General features: G+C 58.7%; 1 protein-coding gene across 1 annotated transcript; it reads left to right on the top strand.

The window, feature by feature from the left end:
- Positions 1-1,846: 1,846 nt before the first annotated feature.
- On the top strand, positions 1,847-25,459 carry PRKAR1A (protein kinase cAMP-dependent type I regulatory subunit alpha). Its single transcript, XM_072131656.1, is given in 13 exon segments — positions 1,847-2,037; positions 7,419-7,594; positions 8,128-8,190; positions 8,193-8,303; positions 8,389-8,449; positions 8,452-8,479; positions 9,028-9,089; positions 12,183-12,229; positions 12,307-12,465; positions 20,465-20,525; positions 24,350-24,471; positions 24,544-24,625; positions 24,702-25,459. Coding segments are annotated over 12 exon segments (1,137 nt in total). The 5' UTR covers positions 1,847-2,037; positions 7,419-7,426; the 3' UTR covers positions 24,875-25,459.
- Positions 25,460-25,641: the final 182 nt, after the last annotated feature.

The following is a 25,641-nucleotide window of genomic DNA, read 5'->3' on the forward strand; positions in this document are numbered from 1 at the left end:
AGTAGTACAGAGTATATATGGTACAGTGTATATAGTATAAATGGATAGTACAGTATATATAGGGGTCAGGCTCCTTCTCTCTGAGGTGATGGTGTTATATACAGAGTATATATAGTACAGTATATAGTATATATGAGTAGTACAGAGTATATATAGTACAGTGTATATAGGGGTCAGGCTAGTTCTCTCTGAGGTGATGGTGTTATATACAGTATATATAGTACAGTATATAGTATATATGAGTAGTACAGAGTATATATAGTACAGTGTATATAGGGGTCAGGCTCATTCTCTCTGAGGTGATGGTGTTATATACAGTATATATAGTACAGTATATAGTATATATGAGTAGTACAGAGTATATATAGTACAGTGTATATAGGGGTCAGGCTAGTTCTCTCTGAGGTGATGGTGTTATATGCAGTATATATAGTACAGTATATAGTATATATGAGTAGTACAGAGTATATATAGTACAGTGTATATAGTATATATGGATAGTACACTGTATACAGAGGGGTCAGGCTCCTCTCTGAGGTGATGGTGTTATATACAGTATATATAGTACAGTGTATAGAGTATATATGGATAGTATACTGTATACAGGGGGGTCAGGCTCCTCTCTGAGGTGATGGTGTTATATACAGTATATATAGTACAGTGTATAGAGTATATATGGATAGTACACTGTATACAGGGGGGTCAGGCTCCTCTCTGAGGTGATGGTGTTATATACAGTATATATAGTACAGTGTATAGAGTATATATGGATAGTACACTGTATACAGGGGGGTCAGGCTCCTCTCTGAGGTGATGGTGTTATACACAGTATATGTAGTACAGTGTATAGAGTATATATGGATAGTACACTGTATACAGGGGGGGGGTCAGGCTCCTCTCTGAGGTGATGGTGTTATATACAGTATATATAGTACAGTGTATAGAGTATATATGGATAGTACACTGTATACAGGGGGGTCAGGCTCCTCTCTGAGGTGATGGTGTTATACACAGTATATGTAGTACAGTGTATAGAGTATATATGGATAGTACACTGTATACAGGGGGGGGTCAGGCTCCTCTCTGAGGTGATGGTGTTATATACAGTATATATAGTACAGTGTATAGAGTATATATGGATAGTACACTGTATACAGGGGGGTCAGGCTCCTCTCTGAGGTGATGGTGTTATACACAGTATATGTAGTACAGTGTATAGAGTATATATGGATAGTACACTGTATACAGAGGGGGGTCAGGCTCCTCTCTGAGGTGATGGTGTTATATACAGTATATATAGTACAGTGTATAGAGTATATATGGATAGTACACTGTATACAGGGGGGTCAGGCTCCTCTCTGAGGTGATGGTGTTATATACAGTATATATAGTACAGTGTATAGAGTATATATGGATAGTACACTGTATACAGGGGGGGTCAGGCTCCTCTCTGAGGTGATGGTGTTATATACAGTATATATAGTACAGTGTATAGAGTATATATGGATAGTACACTGTATACAGGGGGGGTCAGGCTCCTCTCTGAGGTGATGGTGTTATATACAGTATATATAGTACAGTGTATAGAGTATATATGGATAGTACACTGTATACAGGGGGGATCAGGCTCCTCTCTGAGGTGATGGTGTTATATACAGTATATATAGTACAGGGTATAGAGTATATATGGATAGTACACTGTATACAGGGGGGGTCAGGCTCCTCTCTGAGGTGATGGTGTTTGTGCTGCTGGCCGCGCTGGGGGGTTTATATAGAGAGAGCAGAGGGGGCGGGGCGTTGCCTGGTAACCTTTTCATGTGACATCGAGGCTGATTGACGTCATCGCCGCCTGTGATTGGCTGTTCATCATTTCCGGCGACTGCGGCGGAGACACCCGGAGGGGGAGGCCCAGGACGCCCGGAACAACCGACACCCGCAGCCAGGAGGAGACCCCCGGTACCTGCCCCGACCCGACACCACAGCGCGGAGGAGACCCCCGGTATCTGCCCCGACACCACAGCGAGGAGGAGACCCCCGGTAACTGCCCCGACATCACAGCGAGGAGGAGACCCCCGGTAACTGCCCCGACACCACAGCGAGGAGGAGACCCCCGGTAACTGCCCCGACACCACAGCGAGGAGGAGACCCCCGGTAACTGCCCCGACATCACAGCGAGGAGGAGACCCCCGGTAACTGCCCCGACACCACAGCGAGGAGGAGACCCCCGGTAACTGCCCCGACACCACAGCGAGGAGGAGACCCACGGTATATGCCCCGACACCACAGCGCGGAGGAGACCCCCGGTAACTGCCCCGACCCGACACCACAGCGCGGAGGAGACCCTCCGGTAACTGCCCCGACCCGACACCACAGCGCGGAGGAGACCCCCGGTAACTGCCCCGACACCACAGCGCGGAGGAGACTCCCGGTAACTGCCCCGACACCACAGCGCGGAGGAGACCCCCGGTAACTGCCCCGACACCACAGTGAGGAGGAGACCCTCCGGTAACTGCCCCGACACCACAGCGCGGAGGAGACCCTCCGGTAACTGCCCCGACCCGACACCACAGCGCGGAGGAGACCCTCCGGTAACTGCCCCGACCCGACACCACAGCGAGGAGGAGACCCCCGGTAACTGGCCCGACCCGACACCACAGCGCGGAGGAGACCCCCGGTAACTGGCCCGACCCGACACCACAGCGCGGAGGAGACCCTCCGGTAACTGCCCCGACACCACAGTGCGGAGGAGACCCCCGGTAACTGCCCCGACACCACAGCGCGGAGGAGACCCTCCGGTAACTGCCCCGACACCACAGCGCGGAGGAGACCCCCGGTAACTGGCCCGACCCGACACCACAGCGCGGAGGAGACCCTCCGGTAACTGCCCCGACCCGACACCACAGCGCGGAGGAGACCCCCGGTAACTGCCCCGACACCACAGCGCGGAGGAGACCCCCGGTTACTGCCCCGACACCACAGCGCGGAGGAGACCCCCGGTTACTGCCCCGACACCACAGCGAGGAGGAGACCCCCGGTTACTGCCCCGACACCACAGCGCGGAGGAGACCCCCGGTAACTGCCCCGACACCACAGCGAGGAGGCGACCCCCGGTAACTGCCCCGACCCGACACCACAGCGAGGAGGAGACCCTCCGGTAACTGCCCTGCCCCGACCCGACACCACAGCGCGGAGGAGACCCTCCGGTAACTGCCCCGACACCACAGCGCGGAGGAGACCCTCCGGTAACTGCCCAGACCCGACACCACAGCGCGGAGGAGACCCTCCGGTAACTGCCCCGACCCGACACCACAGCGCGGAGGAGACCCTCCGGTAACTGCCCCGACCCGACACCACAGCGCGGAGGAGACCCTCCGGTAACTGCCCCGACACCACAGCGCGGAGGAGACCCTCCGGTAACTGCCCCGACACCACAGCGCGGAGGAGACCCCCGGTAACTGCCCCGACACCACAGCGCGGAGGAGACCCTCCGGTAACTGCCCCGACCCGACACCACAGCGCGGAGGAGACCCTCCGGTAACTGCCCCGACCCGACACCACAGCGCGGAGGAGACCCTCCGGTAACTGCCCCGACCCGACACCACAGCGCGGAGGAGACCCTCCGGTAACTGCCCCGACCCGACACCACAGCGCGGAGGAGACCCTCCGGTGACTGCCCCGACACCACAGCGCGGAGGAGACCCTCCGGTAACTGCCCCGACACCACAGCGCGGAGGAGACCCTCCGGTAACTGCCCCGACCCGACACCACAGCGCGGAGGAGACCCTCCGGTAACTGCCCCGACACCACAGCGCGGTGGAGACCCCCGGTAACTGCCCCGACACCACAGCGCGGAGGAGACCCCCGGTTACTACCCCGACACCACAGCGCGGAGGAGACCCTCCGGTAACTGCCCCGACCCGACACCACAGCGCGGAGGAGACCCCCGGTTACTGCCCCGACACCACAGCGCGGAGGAGACCCCCGGTAACTGCCCCGACACCACAGCGCGGTGGAGACCCCCGGTAACTGCCCCGACACCACAGCGAGGAGGAGACCCCCGGTTACTGCCCCGACACCACAGCGCGGAGGAGACCCTCCGGTAACTGCCCTGCCCTGACACCACAGCGCGGAGGAGACCCTCCGGTAACTGCCCTGCCCTGACCCGACACCACAGCGCGGAGGAGACCCTCCGGTAACTGCCCCGACACCACAGCACGGAGGAGACCCCCGGTATCTGCCCCGACACCACAGCGCGGGGGAAACCCCCGGTATCTGCCCTGACCGGACACCCCGACCCGGGCCACAGCCAGGAGGAGACCCCCGTTACCTGCCCCAACACCCCAGCCAGGAGGAGACCCCCGGTACCTGCCCCAACACCCCAGCCAGGAGGAGACCCCCGGTAACTGCCCCGACCCTAGACCCGCAGCCAGGAGGAGACCCCCGGTAACTGCCCCGACCCTACACCCGCAGCCAGGAGGAGACCCTGGGTAACTGCCCCGACCCGACACCACAGCGCGGAGGAGACCCCCGGTAACAGCCCCGACACCACAGCGAGGGGGAGACCCCCGGTAACTGCCCCGACCCGACACCACAGCGAGGAGGAGACCCCCGGTAACTGCCCCGACCCGACACCACAGCGAGGAGGAGACCCCCGGTAACTGCCCCGACCCGACACCACAGCGCGGAGGAGACCCCCGGTTACTGCCCCGACACCACAGCGCGGAGGAGACCCTCCGGTAACTGCCCCGACCCGACACCACAGTGCGGAGGAGACCCCCGGTAACAGCCCCGACACCACAGCGAGGAGGAGACCCCCGGTAACTGCCCCGACCCGACACCACAGCGAGGAGGAGACCCCCGGTAACTGCCCCAACCCGACACCACAGCACGGAGGAGACCCTCCGGTAACTGCCCCGACCCGACACCACAGTGCGGAGGAGACCCCCGGTAACAGCCCCGACACCACAGCGAGGAGGAGACCCCCGGTAACTGCCCCGACCCGACACCACAGCGAGGAGGAGACCCCCGGTAACTGCCCCAACCCGACACCACAGCGCGGAGGAGACCCCCGGTATCTGCCCCGACACCACAGCGCGGGGGAGACCCCCGGTATCTGCCCCGACCGGACACCCCGACCCGGGCCACAGCTAGGAGATTCCCGGTACCTGCCCCAACACCCCAGCCAGAAGGAGACCCCCGGTACCTGCCCCAACACCCCAGCCAGAAGGAGACCCCCGGTACCTGCCCCAACACCCCAGCCAGAAGGAGACCCCCGGTACCTGCCCCAACACCCCAGCCAGGAGGAGACCCCCGGTAACTGCCCCGACCCTAGACCCGCAGCCAGGAGGAGACCCCCGGTAACTGCCCCGACCCTACACCCGCAGCCAGGAGGAGACCCCCGGTAACTGCCCCGACCCTACACCCGCAGCCAGGAGGAGACCCCCGGTAACTGCCCCGACCCTACACCCGCAGCCAGGAGGAGACCACCGGTAATTGCCCCGACCCGACACCACAGCGCGGAGGAGACCCCCGGTAACAGCCCCGACACCTCAGCGAGGAGGAGACCCCCGGTAACTGCCCCGACCCGACACCACAGCGAGGAGGAGACCCCCGGTAACTGCCCCGACCCGACACCACAGCGAGGAGGAGACCCCCGGTAACTGCCCCGACACCACAGCGCGGGGGAGACCCCCGGTATCTGCCCCGACACCACAGCGCGGGGGAGACTTCCGGTATCTGCCCCGACACCACAGCGAGGAGGAGACCCCCGGTAACTGCCCCGACCCGACACCCGCTGCCAGGAGGAGACCCCCTGTAACTGCCCCGACCCGACACCCGCAGCCAGGAGGAGACCCCCTGTAACTGCCCCGACCCGACACCCGCAGCCAGGAGGAGACCCCCTGTAACTGCCCCGACCCGACACCCGCAGCCAGGAGGAGACCCCCTGTAACTGCCCCGACCCGACACCCGCAGCCAGGAGGAGACCCCCGGTAACTGCCCCGACCAGACACCCGCAGCCAGGAGGAGACCCCCGGCCACGAAGCTACAGCCACAGAGGGGGAGGAGGAGGCGGGCGACATCTCCCGGGAAGAAGGAGGAGGAGACGGGCGACATCTCCCGGGAAGAAGGAGGAGGAGACGGGCGACATCTCCCGGGAAGAAGGAGGAGGAGACGGGCGACATCTCCCGGGAAGAAGGAGGAGGAGACGGGCGACATCTCCCGGGAAGATGGAGGAGGAGACGGGCGACATCTCCCGGGAGGAGGAGGAGGAGGAGACGGGCGACATCTCCCGGGAGGAGGAGGAGGAGGAGACGGGCGACATCTCCCGGGAGGAGGAGGAGGAGGAGACGGGCGACATCTCCCGGGAGGAGGAGGAGGAGGAGACGGGCGACATCTCCCGGGAGGAGGAGGAGGAGGAGACGGGCGACATCTCCCGGGAGGAGGAGGAGGAGACGGGCGACATCTCCCGGGAGGAGGAGGAGGAGACGGGCGACATCTCCCGGGAGGAGGAGGAGGAGACGGGCGACATCTCCCGGGAGGAGGAGGAGGAGACGGGCGACATCTCCCGGGAGGAGGAGGAGGAGACGGGCGACATCTCCCGGGAGGAGGAGGAGGAGACGGGCGACATCTCCCGGGAGGAGGAGGAGGAGACGGGCGACATCTCCCGGGAGGAGGAGGAGGAGACGGGCGACATCTCCCGGGAGGAGGAGGAGGAGACGGGCGACATCTCCCGGGAGGAGGAGGAGGAGACGGGCGACATCTCCCGGGAGGAGGAGGAGGAGACGGGCGACATCTCCCGGGAGGAGGAGGAGGAGACGGGCGACATCTCCCGGGAGGAGGAGGAGGAGACGGGCGACATCTCCCGGGAGGAGGAGGAGGAGACGGGCGACATCTCCCGGGAGGAGGAGGAGGAGACGGGCGACATCTCCCGGGAGGAGGAGGAGGAGACGGGCGACATCTCCCGGGAGGAGGAGGAGGAGACGGGCGACATCTCCCGGGAGGAGGAGGAGGAGACGGGCGACATCTCCCGGGAGGAGGAGGAGGAGACGGGCGACATCTCCCGGGAGGAGGAGGAGGAGACGGGCGACATCTCCCGGGAGGAGGAGGAGGAGACGGGCGACATCTCCCGGGAGGAGGAGGAGGAGACGGGCGACATCTCCCGGGAGGAGGAGGAGGAGACGGGCGACATCTCCCGGGAGGAGGAGGAGGGGACGGGTGGTGATGATGGGGGTGACCCTTCTGTCTCTGTATAATGAGATTACTCGGCTGGGTGGTGGATTAGCGTCTCAGCTGATGAGATCGGCCTCACGGCTGTGGCTTGTGTTCTCGTGTCCTGAGGAGGGGGTCCAGTCCCTGGGGGCCGGGGGGGGGGTCCTTCTGTGCCCCATTACTCAGTAGCCACTTCCTCTGTCTTGTAGCCACCACTATGGCGTCAGGCGGCAGTGAGGAGGACCGCAGCCTGCGGGAGTGTGAGCAGTACGTGCAGAAGTACAACATCCAGCAGCTGCTGAAGGACTGCATCGTCCAGCTGTGCACCGCGCGCCCCGAGCGCCCCATGGCCTTCCTCAGGGAGTACTTTGAGCGGCTGGAGAAGGTAAGTCCCCGGAAGGAGAGATCTCTGGCTCCACCAACTGCGCGCTATCACTGAGCCGTCGTCTCCTCACCTCTACTGCACGCTATCACTTAGCCGACGTTTCCTGACCTCTACTGCACGCTGTCGCTGAGCCGTCGTCTCCTCACCTCTACTGCACGCTATCACTGAGCCGGCGTCTCCTGACCTCTACTGCACGCTGTCGCTGAGCCGGCGTCTCTGACCTCTACTGCACGCTATCACTTAGCCGACGTTTCCTGACCTCTACTGCACGCTGTCGCTGAGCCGTCGTCTCCTCACCTCTACTGCACGCTATCACTTAGCCGACGTTTCCTGACCTCTACTGCACGCTGTCGCTGAGCCGTCATCTCCTCACCTCTACTGCACGCTATCACTGAGCCGGCGTCTCCTGACCTCTACTGCACGCTATCACTGAGCCGGCGTCTCCTGACCTTTCCTGTGGCTTCATATTGACCTGTGAGTGACCGTTCCTACTGAGCCAGGCAGTCCAGATGTTGGCGCTCTTGTCTCGTCAGGAGGAGGCGCGACAGTCTCTGAACCAGCAGAAGTCCGGCTCACGCTCAGACTCCCGTGAAGATGAGAGATTTCACCTCCGCCCCCCATGAACCCCGTGGTAAAGGGTCGCCGCCGCCGCGGAGCAATCAGCGCTGAGGTGTACACTGAAGAGGACGCTGCCTCCTATGTGCGCAAGGTAAGAGCACCGGGATTGGGTTAAATGTTGCTGCGGCGCCCTCTACCTAGTGCACGGAAGGTTCACACTGCGCTCCTCTCCGCAGGTCATCCCAAAAGACTACAAGACCATGGCCGCCCTCGCCAAGGCCATCGAGAAGAACGTGCTCTTGCCCACTTGGACGACAACGAGAGGAGGTAATAGGAGGTGTGCGGGGAAAGGCGCTGCTGCCGGTGAGGCATAGGGGGGGGCGGGAGAGCTGCCACCATGGGGAGGGAGGGGGCAGGAGAGCTGCCACCATGGGGAGGAGGGGGCAGGAGAGCTGCCACCATGGGGAGGGAGGGGGCAGGGAGAGCTGCCACCATGGGGTGGGAGGGGGCAGGAGAGCTGCCACCATGGGAGGGAGGGGGCAGGAGAGCTGCCACCATGGGGAGGGAGGGGGCAGGAGAGCTGCCACCATGGGGAGGAGGGGGCGGGAGAGCTGCCACCATGGGGAGGGAGGGGGCGGGAGAGCTGCCACCATGGGAGGGAGGGGGCGGGAGCGCTGCCACCAAGGGGGGGAGGGAGGGGGCGGGAGCGCTGCCACCATGGGGAGGGAGGGGGGCGGGAGAGCTGCCACCAAGGGGAGGTGTGCTAGTATGGGTGGGGTAGGGGGTTCCCTTGGTTAGTCTTGGATGGAGATTTGGCAGTTACTATTATTTGGCTCCACCCCTGCTTAATTTCCACTGTTCTCTTCTTCTTACAGTGATATCTTTGATGCAATGTTTTCTGTGACCTACATCGCTGGAGAGACCGTAATACAGCAAGGTAATGGGTGGGGAGGCTTTAGAGCCAAGAGGAGGGGGCAGCGGCTGTAGCGGCAGGAGGAGGCGGCGGCGGCTGTAGCGGCAGGAGGAGGCGGCGGCGGCTGTAGCGGCAGGAGGAGGCGGCGGCGGCTGTAGCGGCAGGAGGAGGCGGCGGCGGCTGTAGCGGCAGGAGGAGGCGGCGACGGCTGTAGCGGCAGGAGGCGGCTGTAGCGGCAGGAGGAGGCGGCGGCGGCTGTAGCGGCAGGAGGAGGCGGCGGCGGCTGTAGCGGCAGGAGGAGGCGGCGGCGGCTGTAGCGGCAGGAGGAGGCGGCGGCGGCTGTAGCGGCAGGAGGAGGCGGCGGCGGCTGTAGCGGCAGGAGGAGGCGGCGGCGGCTGTAGCGGCAGGAGGAGGCGGCGGCGGCTGTAGCGGCAGGAGGAGGCGGCGGCGGCTGTAGCGGCAGGAGGAGGCGGCGGCTGTAGCGGCAGCAGGAGGAGCAGCGGCGGCAGGAGGAGCAGGAGGAGGCGGCGGCAGGAGGAGGAGGCGGCAGGAGGAGGCGGCGGCGGCTGTAGCGGCAGGAGGAGGCGGCGGCGGCTGTAGCGGCAGGAGGAGGCGGCGGCGGCTGTAGCGGCAGGAGGAGGCGGCGGCGGCTGTAGCGGCAGGAGGAGGCGGCGGCGGCTGTAGCGGCAGGAGGAGGCGGCGGCGGCTGTAGCGGCAGGAGGAGGCGGCGGCGGCTGTAGCGGCAGGAGGAGGCGGCGGCGGCTGTAGCGGCAGGAGGAGGCGGCGGCGGCTGTAGCGGCAGGAGGAGGCGGCGGCGGCTGTAGCGGCAGGAGGAGGCGGCGGCGGCTGTAGCGGCAGGAGGAGGCGGCGGCGGCTGTAGCGGCAGGAGGAGGCGGCGGCGGCTGTAGCGGCAGGAGGAGGCGGCGGCGGCTGTAGCGGCAGGAGGCGGGCGGCGGCTGTAGTGCCAGGAGGAGGAGGCGGCGGCGGCTGTAGCGCCAGGAGGAGGCGGCGGCGGCTGTAGCGCCAGGAGGAGGCGGCGGCGGCTGTAGCGCCAGGAGGAGGCGGCGGCGGTAGCGGCAGGAGGAGGCGGCGGCTGTAGCGGCAGGAGGAGGCGGCGGCTGTAGCGGCAGGAGGAGGCGGCGGCTGTAGCGGCAGGAGGAGGCGGCGGCTGTAGCGGCAGGAGGAGGAGGCGGCGGCGGCTGTAGCGGCAGGAGGAGGAGGCGGCGGCGGCTGTAGCGGCAGGAGGAGGAGGCGGCGGCGGCTGTAGCGGCAGGGAGGAGGAGGAGGGAGGCGGCGGCGGCTGTAGCGGCAGGAGGAGGAGGAGGAGGCGGCGGCGGCTGTAGCGGCAGGAGGAGGAGGCGGCGGCTGTAGCGGCAGCAGGAGGAGGAGGAGCAGCGGCGGCAGGAGGAGCAGGAGGAGGCGGCGGCAGGAGGAGGCGGCGGCAGGAGGAGGCGGCGGCAGGAGGAGGCGGCGGCAGGAGGAGGAGGCGGCAGGAGGAGGAGGAGGAGGCGGCGGCTGTAGCGGCAGGAGGAGGAGGAGGCAGCGGCTGTAGCGGCGGGAGGAGGAGGAGGCGCCGGCGGGAGGAGGAGGAGGAGGCGGCGGCGGGAGGAGGAGGCGGCGGCAGGAGGAGGAGGAGGCGGCAAGAGGAGGAGGAGGCGGCAGGAGGAGGCGGCGGCTGTAGCGACAGGAGGAGGCGGCGGCTGTAGCGGCAGGAGGAGGCGGCGGCTGTAGCGGCAGGAGGAGGCGGCGGCTGTAGCGGCAGGAGGAGGCGGCGGCTGTAGCGGCAGGAGGAGGCGGCGGCTGTAGCGGCAGGAGGAGGCGGCGGCTGTAGCGGCAGGAGGAGGCGGCGGCTGTAGCGGCAGGAGGAGGCGGCGGCGGCAGGAGGGGAGGAGGCGGCGGCAGGAGGGGGAGGAGGCGGCGGCTGCAGCGGCAGGAGGGGGAGGAGGCGGCGGCTGCAGCGGCAGGAGGGGGAGGAGGCGGCGGCTGCAGCGGCTGGAGGGGGAGGAGGCGGCGGCTGCAGCGGCTGGAGGGGGAGGAGGCGGCGGCTGCAGCGGCAGGAGGGGGGAGGAGGCGGCGGCTGTAGCGGCAGGAGGAGGAGGCGGCGGGAGGAGGAGGAGGAGGCGGGAGGAGGAGGAGGAGGCGGGAGGAGGAGGAGGAGGCGGGAGGAGGAGGCGGGAGGAGGAGAAAGGCGGCTGTAGCGGCAGGAGGAGGCGGCGGCTGTAGCGGCAGGAGGAGGCGGCTGTAGCGGCAGGAGGAGGCGGCTGTAGCGGCAGGAGGAGAAAGGCGGCTGTAGCGGCAGGAGGAGGCGGCGGCTGTAGCGGCAGGAGGAGGCGGCGGCTGTAGCGGCAGGAGGAGGCGGCGGCTGTAGCGGCAGGAGGAGGCGGCGGCTGTAGCGGCAGGAGGAGGCGGCGGCTGTAGCGGCAGGAGGAGGCGGCGGCTGTAGCGGCAGGAGGAGGCGGCGGCTGTAGCGGCAGGAGGAGGCGGCGGCTGTAGCGGCAGGAGGAGGCGGCGGCTGTAGCGGCAGGAGGAGGCGGCGGCTGTAGCGGCAGGAGGAGGCGGCGGCTGTAGCGGCAGGAGGAGGCGGCGGCTGTAGCGGCAGGAGGAGGCGGCGGCAGCGGCAGGAGGAGGCGGCGGCGGCGGCAGCGGCAGGAGGAGGCGGCGGCGGCGGCAGCGGCAGGAGGAGGCGGCGGCGGCGGCAGCGGCAGGAGGAGGCGGCGGCGGCGGCAGGAGGAGGCGGCGGCGGCAGCGGCAGGAGGGGGAGGAGGCGGCGGCTGCAGCGGCAGGAGGGGGAGGAGGCGGCGGCTGCAGCGGCAGGAGGGGGAGGAGGCGGCGGCTGCAGCGGCAGGAGGGGGAGGAGGCGGCGGCTGCAGCGGCAGGAGGGGGAGGAGGCGGCGGCTGCAGCGGCAGGAGGGGAGGAGGAGGCGGCTGCAGCGGCAGGAGGGGGAGGAGGAGGCGGCTGCAGCGGCAGGAGGGGGAGGAGGCGGCTGTAGCGGCAGGGGGAGGCGGCGGCTGTAGCGGCAGGGGGAGGAGGAGGCGGCGGCTCTAGTATCTGGAAGCAGATGTTGGGGGCTCCGGGGGGCTTGTGTGCTGATCCTAACCCTGGTTTGCTTGTTGCAGGGGATGAAGGAGATAATTTCTATGTTGTAGACCAGGGGGAGATGGATGTGAGTATACACAGTATATACAGCGGCTCCGCAGGGGCGGGGCATTGTGCTGTACCGCCCTCTCTTTCCTTTTGCAGGTCTATGTCAGTAATGAGTGGATGACCAGCATCGGGGAGGGCGGCAGTTTTGGAGAACTCGCTCTGATCTATGGAACCCCCCGAGCCGCCACCGTGAAAGCCAAAACCAACGTGAAGCTTTGGGGGATCGACAGAGACAGTTACAGGAGGATCCTCATGGTAAGACGTCCCAATACTGGGGTGCTATAGCGCCATCATATACTGCAGCTACACACAGTAATAAGTCACATGAATCACAGGAGCTTACACTCTGAGGATGAGGGGGGACACAAGAGCTTACAGTCTATGAGGATGAGGGGGGACACAAGAGCTTACAGTCTATGAGGATGAGGGGGGACACAAGGTCTTACAGTCTATGAGGATGAAGGGGTGACACAAGAGCTTACTGTCTATGAGGATGAGGGGGTGACACAAGAGCTTACAGTCTATGAGGATGAGGGGGGACACAAGGTCTTACAGTCTATGAGGATGAGGGGGGACACGAGCTTACAGTCTATGAGGATGAGGAGGACACGAGCTTACAGTCTATGAGGATGAGGGGGGACACAAGAGCTTACAGTCTATGAGGATGAGGGGGGACACAAGAGCTTACAGTCTGAGGATGAGGGGGGACACAAGAGCTTACAGTCTATGAGGATGAGGGGGGACACAAGAGCTTACAGTCTATGAGGATGAAGGGGTGACACAAGAGCTTACTGTCTATGAGGATGAGGGGGTGACACAAGAGCTTACAGTCTATGAGGATGAGGGGGGACACAAGAGCTTACAGTCTATGAGGATGAGGGGGGACACAAGAGCTTACAGTCTATGAGGATGAGGGGGGACACAAGAGCTTACAGTCTGAGGATGAGGGGGGACACAAGAGCTTACAGTCTATGAGGATGAGGGGGGACACAAGGTCTTACAGTCTATGAGGATGAAGGGGTGACACAAGAGCTTACTGTCTATGAGGATGAGGGGGTGACACAAGAGCTTACAGTCTATGAGGATGAGGGGGGACACAAGGTCTTACAGTCTATGAGGATGAGGGGGGACACGAGCTTACAGTCTATGAGGATGAGGAGGACACAAGAGCTTACAGTCTATGAGGATGAGGGGGGACACAAGAGCTTACAGTCTATGAGGATGAGGGGAGGATACAAGAGCTTACAGTCTATGAGGATGAGGGGGGACACAAGAGCTTACAGTCTATGAGGATGAGGGGGGACACAAGGTCTTACAGTCTATGAGGATGAAGGGGTGACACAAGAGCTTACAGTCTATGAGGATGAGGGGGTGACACAAGAGCTTACAGTCTATGAGGATGAGGGGGGACACAAGAGCTTACAGTCTATGAGGATGAGGAGGACACAAGAGCTTACAGTCTATGAGGATGAGGGGGGACACAAGAGCTTACAGTCTATGAGGATGAGGGGGGGGGGACACAAGAGCTTACAGTCTATGAGGATGAGGGGGGACACAAGAGCTTACAGTCTATGAGGATGAGGTGGTGACAGGAGCTTACAGTCTATGAGGATGAGGAGGTGACACAAGAGCTTACAGTCTATTAGGATGAGGGGAGGACATAAGAGCTTACAGTCTATGAGGATGAGGGGAGGACACAAGAGCTTACAGTCTATGAGGATGAGGGGAGGACACAAGAGCTTACAGTCTATGAGGATGAGGGGAGGACACAAGAGCTTAGTCTGAGGATGAGGGGAGGACACAAGAGCTTACAGTCTATGAGGATGAGGTGGTGACAAAATTTATAAGAGCTTGTATAATGGTCAAGCCTAGGAACAGAATAAAAATAATTTAATGAACCTTCTGCCTGGAGCTGGATATCTGGTGTTTGCTGTATAAGGACGGGAGGAGGAGACGGGACGGGGTAGTAAAGTTAGTGATGTGATGGATCTGCCTAAATAGATGGGTTATAAGATTAGGTTTGAAGCTTTGGAGATTGGGTATTCATATGATAGTCTGGGGAAGGGCATTCCCGAAAATTGGTGCAGCTTCGGAGAAGTCTTGGAGACGGGAGTGGGAGGTTCAAATTAAGGTAGAGAATAATGTAAGACCCCTGGTGGATGGAAGAGCAGCATTGTGCAGAGCTTTTTGGATGTGGGTGATTTGATTAAAATATATTCAGTGGAGGAGAAAACCTAAAAGACATTAACCTCTTACCGCATATTGCATCAAACACCCACCGGTAACACCCGTGCTCAGTGCTGGCTGTGATCGCGGGTGTTAACCATGTAAATGCCCCCGGCAAAGGCATTTAAATCCCGCCCACACACAGTCACGGGAGGGCAGCCATTGGTTACTATGACAGCAATCGGTTATCCCTAGGAGGAGAAGAGTAGGGAGGAGGGGGTCGCTGCTGGGGATGGATGGACAGTGAGACACGTGACCTGCCCCTAGGAGGAGAAGAGTATGGAGGAGGGGGTCGCTGCTGGGGATGGATGGACAGTGAGACATTTGACCTGCCCTTAGTAGGAGAAGAGTAGGGAGGAGTGGGTCGCTGCTGGGGATGGATGGACAGTGAGGCTCGTGACCTGCCCCTAGTAGAAGAGTAGGGAGGAGGGGGTCACTGCTGGGGATGGATGGACAGTGAGGCACGTGACCTGCCCCTAGTAGAAGAGTAGGGAGGAGGGGGTCGCTGCTGGGGATGGATGGACAGTGAGACACGTGACCTGCCCCTAGTAGAAGAGTAGGGAGGAGGGGGTCACTGCTGGGGATGCATGGACAGTGAGGCGCATGACCTGCCCCTAGTAGAAGAGTAGGGAGGAGGGGGTCGCTGCTGGGGATGGATGGACAGTGAGAGATGTGACCTGCCCCTAGGAGAAGAGTAGGGAGGAGGGGGTCGCTGCTGGGGATGGATGGACAGTGAGACATGTGACCTGCACCTAGTAGGAGAAGAGTAGGAAGGAGGGGGTTGCTGCTGGGGATGGATGGACAGTGAGGCACGTGACCTGCCCCTAGTAGGAGAAGAGTAGGAAGGAGGGGGTCGCTGCTGGGGATGGATGGACAGTGAGGCGCATGACCTGCTCCTAGGAGAAGAGTAGGGAGGAGGGGGACGCTGCTGGGGATGGATGGACAGGGAGAGACGTGACCTGCCCCTAGTAGGAGAAGAGTAGGGAGGAGGGGGTCGCTGCTGGGGATGGACAGTGAGACATGTGACCTGCCCTTAGTAGGAGAAGAGTAGGGAGGAGGGGGTCGCTGCTGGGGATGGACAGTGAGACATGTGACCTGCCCTTAGTAGGAGAAGAGTAGGGAGGAGGGGGGTCGCTGCTGGGGATGGATGGACAGTGAGACACGTGACCTGCCCCTAGTAGAAGAGTAGGGAGGAGGGGGTCGCTGCTGGGGATGGATGGACAGTGAGACACGTGACCTTGCCCTAGTAGGAGAAGAGTAGGGAGGAGGGGGTCGCTGCTGGGGATGCATGGACAGTGAGAGATGTGACCTGCCCCTAGGAGAAGAGTAGGGAGGAGGGGGTCGCTGCTGGGGATGGATGGACAGTGAGACATGTGACCTACACCTAGTAGGAGAAGAGTAGGAAGGAGGGGGTCGTTGCTGGGGATGGATGGACAGTGAGACATGTGACCTACACCTAGTAGGAGAAGAGTAGGGAGGAGGGGGTCGCTGCTGGGGATGGATGGACAGTGAGGCGCATGACCTTCCCCTAGTAGAAGAGTAGGGAGGAGGGGGTCGCTGCTGGGGATGGATGGACAGTGAGGCACGTGACCTGCCCCTAGTAGGAGAAGAGTATGGAGGAGGGGGACGCTGCTGGGGATGGATGGACAGTGAGACACGTGACCTGCCCCTAGTAGGAGAAGAGTAGGGAGGAGGGGGTCGCTGCTGTGGATGGATGGTTAGTGAGACACGTGACCTGCCCCTAGTAGGAGAAGAGTAGGGAGGAGGGGGTCGCTGCTGGGGATGGATGGACAGTGAGGCGCATGACCTTCCCCTAGTAGAAGAGTAGGGAGGAGGGGGTCGCTGCTGGGGATGGATGGACAGTGAGGCACGTGACCTGCCCCTAGTAGGAGAAGAGTAGGGAGGAGGGGGTCGCTGCTGGGGATGGATGGACAGTGAGGCACGTGACCTGCCCCTAGTAGGAGAAGAGTAGGGAGGAGGGGGACGCTGCTGGGGATGGATGGATAGTGAGACACGTGACCTGCCCCTAGTAGGAGAAGAGTAGGGAGGAGGGGGTCGCTGCTGGGGATGGATGGACAGTGAGACATGTAACTTCCCCTAGTAGGAGAAGAGTAGGGAGGAGGGTGTCGCTGCTGTGGATGGATGGTTAGTGAGACACGTGACCTGCCCCTAGTAGGAGAAGAGTAGGGAGGAGGGAGTCGCTGCTAAGGAAGGATGGACAGTGAGGCACGTGACCTGCCCCTAGTAGAAGAGTAGGGAGGAGGGAGTCGCTGCTAAGGAAGGATGGACAGTGAGGCACGTGACCTGCCCCTAGTAGAAGAGTATGGAGGAGGGGGTCGCTGCTGGGGATGGATGGACAGTGAGGCGCATGACCTTTCCCTAGTAGAAGAGTAGGGAGGAGGGGGTCGCTGCTGGGGATGGATGGACAGTGAGACATGTAACTTCCCCTAGTAGGAGAAGAGTAGGGAGGAGGGTGTCGCTGCTGTGGATGGATGGTTAGTGAGACACGTGACCTGCCCCTAGTAGGAGAAGAGTAGGGAGGAGGGAGTCGCTGCTAAGGAAGGATGGACAGTGAGGCACGTGACCTGCCCCTAGTAGAAGAGTAGGGAGGAGGGAGTCGCTGCTAAGGAAGGATGGACAGTGAGGCACGTGACCTGCCCCTAGTAGAAGAGTATGGAGGAGGGGGTCGCTGCTGGGGATGGATGGACAGTGAGGCGCATGACCTTCCCCTAGTAGAAGAGTAGGGAGGAGGGGGTCGCTGCTGGGGATGGATGGACAGTGAGGCACGTGACCTGCCCCTAGGAGGAGAAGAGTAGGGAGGAGGGGGTCGCTGCTGGGGATGGATGGACAGTGAGACACGTGACCTGCCCCTAGTAGAAGAGTAGGGAGGAGGGGGTCGCTGCTGGGGATGGATGGACAGTGAGACACGTGACCTGCCCCTAGTAGAAGAGTAGGGAGGAGGGGGACGCTGCTGGGGATGGATGGACAGTGAGACACGTGACCTGCCCCTAGTAGGAGAAGAGTAGGGAGGAGGGGGTCGCTGCTCGGGATGGATGGACAGTGAGGCGCATGACCTGCCCCTAGTAGGAAAAGAGTAGGGAGGAGGGGGTCGCTGCTGTGGATGGATGGTTAGTGAGACACGTGACCTGCCCCTAGTAGGAGAAGAGTAGGGAGGAGGGGGTCGCTGCTGGGGGTGGATGGACAGTGAGACACGTGACCTGCCCCTAGGGGGAGAAGAGTAGGGAGGAGGTAGTCGCTGCTAAGGAAGGATGGACAGTGAGGCACGTGACCTGCCCCTAGTGGGAGAAGAGTAGGGAGGAGGGGTCGCTGCTGGGGATGGATGGACAGTGAGACACGTGAGCTGCCCCTAGTAGGAGAAGAGTAGGGAGGAGGGGGTCGCTGCTGTGGATGGATGGTTAGTGAGACACGTGACCTGCCCCTCGTAGGAGAAGAGTAGGGAGGAGGGGGTCGCTGCTGGGGGTGGATGGACAGTGAGACACGTGACCTGCCCCTAGGGGGAGAAGAGTAGGGAGGAGGGGGTCGCTGCTGGGGGTGGATGGACAGTGAGACACGTGACCTGCCCCTAGGGGGAGAAGAGTAGGGAGGAGGGAGTCGCTGCTAAGGAAGGATGGACAGTGAGGCACGTGACCTGCCCCTAGTGGGAGAAGAGTAGGGAGGAGGGGGTCGCTGCTGGGGATGGATGGACAGTGAGACACGTGACCTGCCCCTAGGAGGAGAAGAGTAGGGAGGAGGGGGTCGCTGCTGGGGATGGACAGTGAGACATGTGACCTGCCCCTAGTAGGAGAAGAGTAGGGAGGAGGGGGTCGCTGCTGGGGATGGATGGACAGTGAGACGCGTGACCTGCCCCTAGGAGGAGAAGAGTAGGGAGGAGGGGGTCGCTGCTGGGGATGGATGGACAGTGAGGCGCATGACCTGCCCCTAGTAGAAGAGTAGGGAGGAGGGGGTCGCTGCTGGGGATGGATGGACAGTGAGGCGCGTGACCTGCCCCTAGTAGGAGAAGAGTAGGGAGGAGGGGGACGCTGCTGGGGATGGATGGACAGTGAGACACGTGACCTGCCCCTAGTAGGAGAAGAGTAGGGGGTCGCTGCCGGGGATGGATGGACAGTGAGACACGTGACCTGCCCCTAGTAGGAGAAGAGTAGGGAGGAGGGGGTCGCTGCTGGGGATGGATGGACAGTGAGACACGTGACCTGCCCCTAGTAGGAGAAGAGTAGGGAGAAGGGGGTCGCTGCTCGGGATGGATGGACAGTGAGGCGCATGACCTGCCCCTAGTAGGAGAAGAGTAGGGAGGAGGGGGTCGCTGCTGTGGATGGATGGTTAGTGAGACACGTGACCTGCCCCTAGTAGGAGAAGAGTAGGGAGGAGGGGGTCGCTGCTGGGGGTGGATGGACAGTGAGACACGTGACCTGCCCCTAGGGGGAGAAGAGTAGGGAGGAGGGAGTCGCTGCTAAGGAAGGATGGACAGTGAGGCACGTGACCTGCCCCTAGTAGAAGAGTAGGGAGGAGGGGGTCGCTGCTGGGGATGGATGGACAGTGAGGCACGTGACCTGCCCCTAGTAGAAGAGTAGGGAGGAGGGGGTCGCTGCTGGGGATGGATGGACAGTGAGACACGTGACCTGCCCCTAGTGGGAGAAGAGTAGGGAGGAGGGGGTCGCTGCTGGGGATGGATGGACAGTGAGACACGTGACTTGCCCCTAGGAGGAGAAGAGTAGGGAGGAGGGGGTCGCTGCTGGGGATGGACAGTGAGACATGTGACCTGCCCCTAGTAGGAGAAGAGTAGGGAGGAGGGGGTCGCTGCTGGGGATGGATGGACAGTGAGACACGTGACCTGCCCCTAGGAGGAGAAGAGTAGGGAGGAGGGGGTCGCTGCTGGGGATGGATGGACAGTGAGGCGCACGACCTGCCCCTAGTAGAAGAGTAGGGAGGAGGGGGTCGCTGCTGGGGATGGATGGACAGTGAGGCGCGTGACCTGCCCCTAGTAGGAGAAGAGTAGGGAGGAGGGGGACGCTGCTGGGGATGGATGGACAGTGAGACACGTGACCTGCCCCTAGTAGGAGAAGAGTAGGGGGTCGCTGCCGGGGATGGATGGACAGTGAGACACGTGACCTGCCCCTAGTAGGAGAAGAGTAGGGAGGAGGGGGACGCTGCTGGGGATGGATGGACAGTGAGACACGTGACCTGCCCCTAGTAGGAGAAGAGTAGGGAGGAGGGGGTCGCTGCTGGGGATGGATGGACAGTGAGACACGTGACCTGCCCCTAGTAGGAGAAGAGTAGGGAGGAGGGGGACGCTGCTGGGGATGGATGGACAGTGAGACACGTGACCTGCCCCTAGTAGGAGAAGAGTAGGGAGAAGGGGGTCGCTGCTGGGGATGGATGGACAGTGAGACACGTGACCTGCCCCTAGTAGGAGAAGAGTAGGGAGGAGGGGGTAGCTGCTGGGGATGGATGGACAGTGAGACACGTGACCTGCCCCTAGTGGGAGAAGAGTAGGGAGGAGGGGGTAGCTGCTGGGGATGGATGGACAGTGAGACACGTGACCTGCCCCTAGTGGGAGAAGAGTAGGGAGGAGGGGGACGCTGCTGGGGATGGATGGATAGTGAGGCACGTGACCTGCCCCTAGTAGGAGAAGAGTAGGGAGGAGGGGGACGCTGCTGGGGATGGATGGATAGTGAGGCACGTGACCTGCCCCTAGTAGGAGAAGAGTAGGGAGGAGGGGGACGCTGCTGGGGATGGATGGATAGTGAGGCACGTGACCTGCCCCTAGTAGGAGAAGAGTAGGGAGGAGGGGGACGCTGCTGGGGATGGATGGATAGTGAGGCGCGTGACCTGCCCCTAGTGGGAGAAGAGTAGGGAGGAGGGGGTCGCTGCTGGGGATGGATGGATAGTTTGCAGACAGAGAAGCCATCGCAGACATTCACATAGATGCTGGATAGTGATGATCGGGGTTTGATTGATTTTCCTTGCGTTTAGCATTCAGGCAGCCTAATACAATCGCCTCATGTTACAGGGGAGCACATTGCGGAAACGGAAGATGTACGAAGAATTCTTGAGCAAAGTCTCCATATTGGGTGAGTGTATTCTGTTTGCGGAGTTACATAGGACTGCAGGTCATACACATAAATACTCTTACACAGGACTGCAGGTCACATACACATAAATACTGTTACACAGGACTGCAGGTCATACACATAGATACTGTTACATAGGACTGCAGGTCATACACATAGATACTGTGACACAGGACTGCAAGTCATACACATAGATACTGTTACACAGGACTGCAGGTCACATACACATAAATACTGTTACACAGGACTGCAGGTCACATACACATATATACTGTTACACAGGACTGCAGGCCACATACACATATATACTGTTACACAGGACTGCAGGTCATACACATAAATACTGTTACACAGGGCTGCAGGTCATACACATAAATACTGTTACACAGGACTGCAGGTCATACACATATATACTGTTACACAGGACTGCAGGTCACATACACATAAATACTGTTACACAGGACTGCAGGCCACATACACATATATACTGTTACACAGGACTGCAGGCCACATACACATAGATACTGTTACACAGGACTGCAGGTCATACACATATATACTGTTACACAGGACTGCAGATCATACACATATATACTGTTACACAGGACTGCAGATCATACACATATATACTGTTACACAGGGCTGCAGATCATACACATAGATACTGTTACACAGGACTGCAGGTCATACACATAAATACAGTTACACAGGACTGCAGATCATACACATAGATACTGTTACACAGGACTGCAGATCATACACATAGATACTGTTACACAGGGCTGCAGGTCATACACATAGATACTGTTACACAGGACTGCATGTCATACACATATATACTGTTACACAGGACTGCAGATCATACACATATATACTGTTACACAGGACTGCAGGTCATACACATATATACTGTTACACAGGGCTGCAGATCATACACATATATACTGTTACACAGGACTGCAGGTCATACACATAGATACTGTTACACAGGACTGCAGATCATACACATATATACTGTTACACAGGGCTGCAGATCATACACATATATACTGTTACACAGGACTGCAGGTCATACACATAGATACAGTTACACAGGACTGCAGGTCATACACATAGATACTGTTACACAGGACTGCAGGCCACATACACATAGATACTGTTACACAGGACTGCAGATCATACACATATATACTGTTACACAGGACTGCAGGCCACATACACATAGATACTGTTACACAGGACTGCAGGTCATACACATAGATACTGTTACACAGGGCTGCAGGTCATACACATAGATACTGTTACACAGGACTGCAGGTCATACACATAGATACTGTTACATAGGACTGCAGGTCATACTCATAAATACAGTTACACAGGACTGCAGGTCATACTCATAAATACAGTTACACAGGACTGCAGGTCATACACATAAATACAGTTACACAGGACTGCAGATCATACACATAGATACTGTTACACAGGACTGCAGATCATACACATAGATACTGTTACACAGGGCTGCAGGTCATACACATAGATACTGTTACACAGGACTGCAGGTCATACACATATATACTGTTACACAGGGCTGCAGATCATACACATATATACTGTTACACAGGACTGCAGGTCATACACATATATACTGTTACACAGGACTGCAGATCATACACATATATACTGTTACACAGGGCTGCAGATCATACACATATATACTGTTACACAGGACTGCAGGTCATACACATAGATACTGTTATACAGGGCTGCAGGTCATACACATATATACTGTTACACAGGGCTGCAGATCATACACATAGATACTGTTACACAGGACTGCAGGTCATACACATATATACTGTTACACAGGACTGCAGGTCATACACATAGATACTGTTATACAGGGCTGCAGGTCATACACATATATACTGTTACACAGGGCTGCAGATCATACACATATATACTGTTACACAGGACTGCAGGTCATACACATGTATACTGTTACACAGGACTGCAGGTCATACACATATATACTGTTACACAGGACTGCAGGTCATACTCATATATACTGTTACACAGGACTGCAGATCATACACATATATGCTGTTACACAGGACTGCAGATCATACACATATATGCTGTTACACAGGACTGCAGATCATACACATATATACTGTTACACAGGACTGCAGGTCATACACATGTATACTGTTACACAGGACTGCAGGTCATACACATATATACTGTTACACAGGACTGCAGGTCATACTCATATATACTGTTACACAGGACTGCAGATCATACACATATATGCTGTTACACAGGACTGCAGATCATACACATATATGCTGTTACACAGGACTGCAGATCATACACATATATACTGTTACACAGGACTGCAGGTCATACACATAGATACTGTTACACAGGGCTGCAGGTCATACACATAGATACTGTTACACAGGACTGCAGGTCACATACACATAAATACAGTTACACAGGACTGCAGATCATACACATATATACTGTTACACAGGACTGCAGGTCATACACATAAATACAGTTACACAGGACTGCAGGTCATACACATAGATACTGTTACATAGGACTGCAGGTCATACACATAAATACTGTTACACAGGACTGCAGGTCATACACATATATACTGTTACACAGGACTGCAGGTCATACACATAGATACTGTTACACAGGACTGCAGGTCATACACATAGATACTGTTACATAGGACTGCAGGTCATACACATAAATACTGTTACACAGGACTGCAGGTCATACACATAGATACTGTTACACAGGACTGCAGGTCATACACATAGATACTGTTACACAGGACTGCAGGTCATACACATAGATACTGTTACACAGGGCTGCAGGTCATACACATATATACTGTTACACAGGACTGCAGATCATACACATAAATACAGTTACACAGGACTGCAGGCCACATACACATAGATACTGTTACACAGGACTGCAGGCCACATACACATAGATACTGTTACACAGGACTGCAGATCATACACATATATACTGTTACACAGGACTGCAGGTCATACACATAGATACTGTTACACAGGACTGCAGGTCATACACATAGATACTGTTACACAGGACTGCAGGTCATACACATAGATACTGTTACACAGGACTGCAGGTCACATACACATATATACTGTTACATAGGACTGCAGGTCATACACATATATACTGTTACATAGGACTGCAGGTCATACTCATAAATACAGTTACACAGGACTGCAGGTCATACACATAGGTACTGTTACACAGGACTGCAGGTCATACACATAGATACTGTTACACAGGACTGCAGATCATACACATAGATACTGTTACACAGGACTGCAGGTCATACACATATATACTGTTACACAGGACTGCAGATCATACACATAGGTACTGTTACACAGGACTGCAGGTCACATACACATATATACTGTTACACAGGACTGCAGATCATACACATAGGTACTGTTACACAGGACTGCAGGTCACATACACATATATACTGTTACACAGGACTGCAGGTCATACACATATATACTGTTACACAGGACTGCAGGTCATACACATAGATACTGTTACACAGGACTGCAGATCATACACATAGGTACTGTTACACAGGACTGCAGGTCATACACATAGATACTGTTACACAGGACTGCAGGTCATACACATAAATACAGTTACACAGGACTGCATGTCATACACATATATACTGTTACACAGGACTGCAGGTCATACACTTTGTGGTCTTGGGGTTCACTTCTCTCGCCCCCCAGAATCTCTGGATAAGTGGGAGCGGCTGACGGTGGCGGACGCCCTGGAGCCGGTGCAGTTTGAGGATGGACAGAAGATTGTGGTGCAGGGAGAGCCTGGAGACGAGTTCTTCATCATCCTGGAGGTATGAGTCTTGTCACCAGCAGGGGGCAGCGTGTGGGGATCCTCTCATCACGGCTCATGTGCTTCTCCCCAGGGGACGGCTGCGGTGCTGCAGCGCCGCTCTGAGATTGAGGAGTTTGTGGAGGTGGGACGCCTCGGACCCTCGGATTACTTTGGTAAGTGCCCATCCCCCACTCCCTGCTGCGGCTGCCTCCTCCTCCTCCGCTCTGACCTGCTCCTTCTCCCCTACAGGCGAGATTGCGCTGCTGATGAACAGACCCCGGGCAGCCACTGTTGTGGCTCGTGGCCCCCTGAAGTGTGTGAAGCTGGATCGGCCCCGCTTTGAGCGTGTGCTGGGGCCCTGCTCCGACATCCTGAAGAGGAACATCCAGCAGTACAACAGCTTTGTGTCGCTGTCTGTGTGAGCCCCCCTCGTGCCCGCAACCTCCACCGCTTTACCTCCGCAGATAGCTTGTGCTCCACGCTGCACCATCACTCCCGCCAGGACAAGCTTCACAGCCTCCCCCAACACCAAGATTTTTTAATTTAGATTTTTTTATTGTCCATTAACCTTTGCATTGCCCGTTTGTGTGTCTGTTGAGGGAGGTCCAGGTGCTGCCCATGCAGAGGTGGGTGACACAGGCCTTTGTCGCTGGACTTTACTCAGGTTCTGCTGGTAGGGAAGAAACAAGACGTCCGGCCTTCCTGGGGTCCTCTGGGGGGGGTAGTGCGCTCGGTGTCGCCCAGCGGGTGCAGGCTGCAGGCTCCGCCCACTGATATTCTCAGCCCTTTTCCATGTGATGCTACTAATTAAGCCGTTTGTTACTGGTGACCCTGGGGCGTTGCGCTGGGCTGGGGGTAGGTGGGCTCCGTCCGTCTCGTGACTTTAAGAGGACCAGTTTTGTATCGTTATCTGATCGTTGTCTCTGCTCAGATCTATAATAAAGATTATTCCTTTTCTTAGAGATTCTCCTCACAAGACATTTAGCAATAAACAACCTGACTTCTTACATCGCTATTGTTATTGTCCGCCATCTCCCCCCTTACCACCGGGGGCGCACCTCTGCCCCCGGACTGTTCCATGGTGTGGGGCTCCTAGGTCCCACATTGGTCTGGCAGCAACTTGTACCTGCAAGAGCCAGAAAGCAATTGCCCTTCTCACATTGAACTGTGACCTCCGATGAAGAGTTTC

The sequence above is a fragment of the Engystomops pustulosus genome, unplaced genomic scaffold (assembly GCF_040894005.1).
Source record: "Engystomops pustulosus unplaced genomic scaffold, aEngPut4.maternal MAT_SCAFFOLD_116, whole genome shotgun sequence".
NCBI lineage: Eukaryota > Metazoa > Chordata > Amphibia > Anura > Leptodactylidae > Engystomops > Engystomops pustulosus.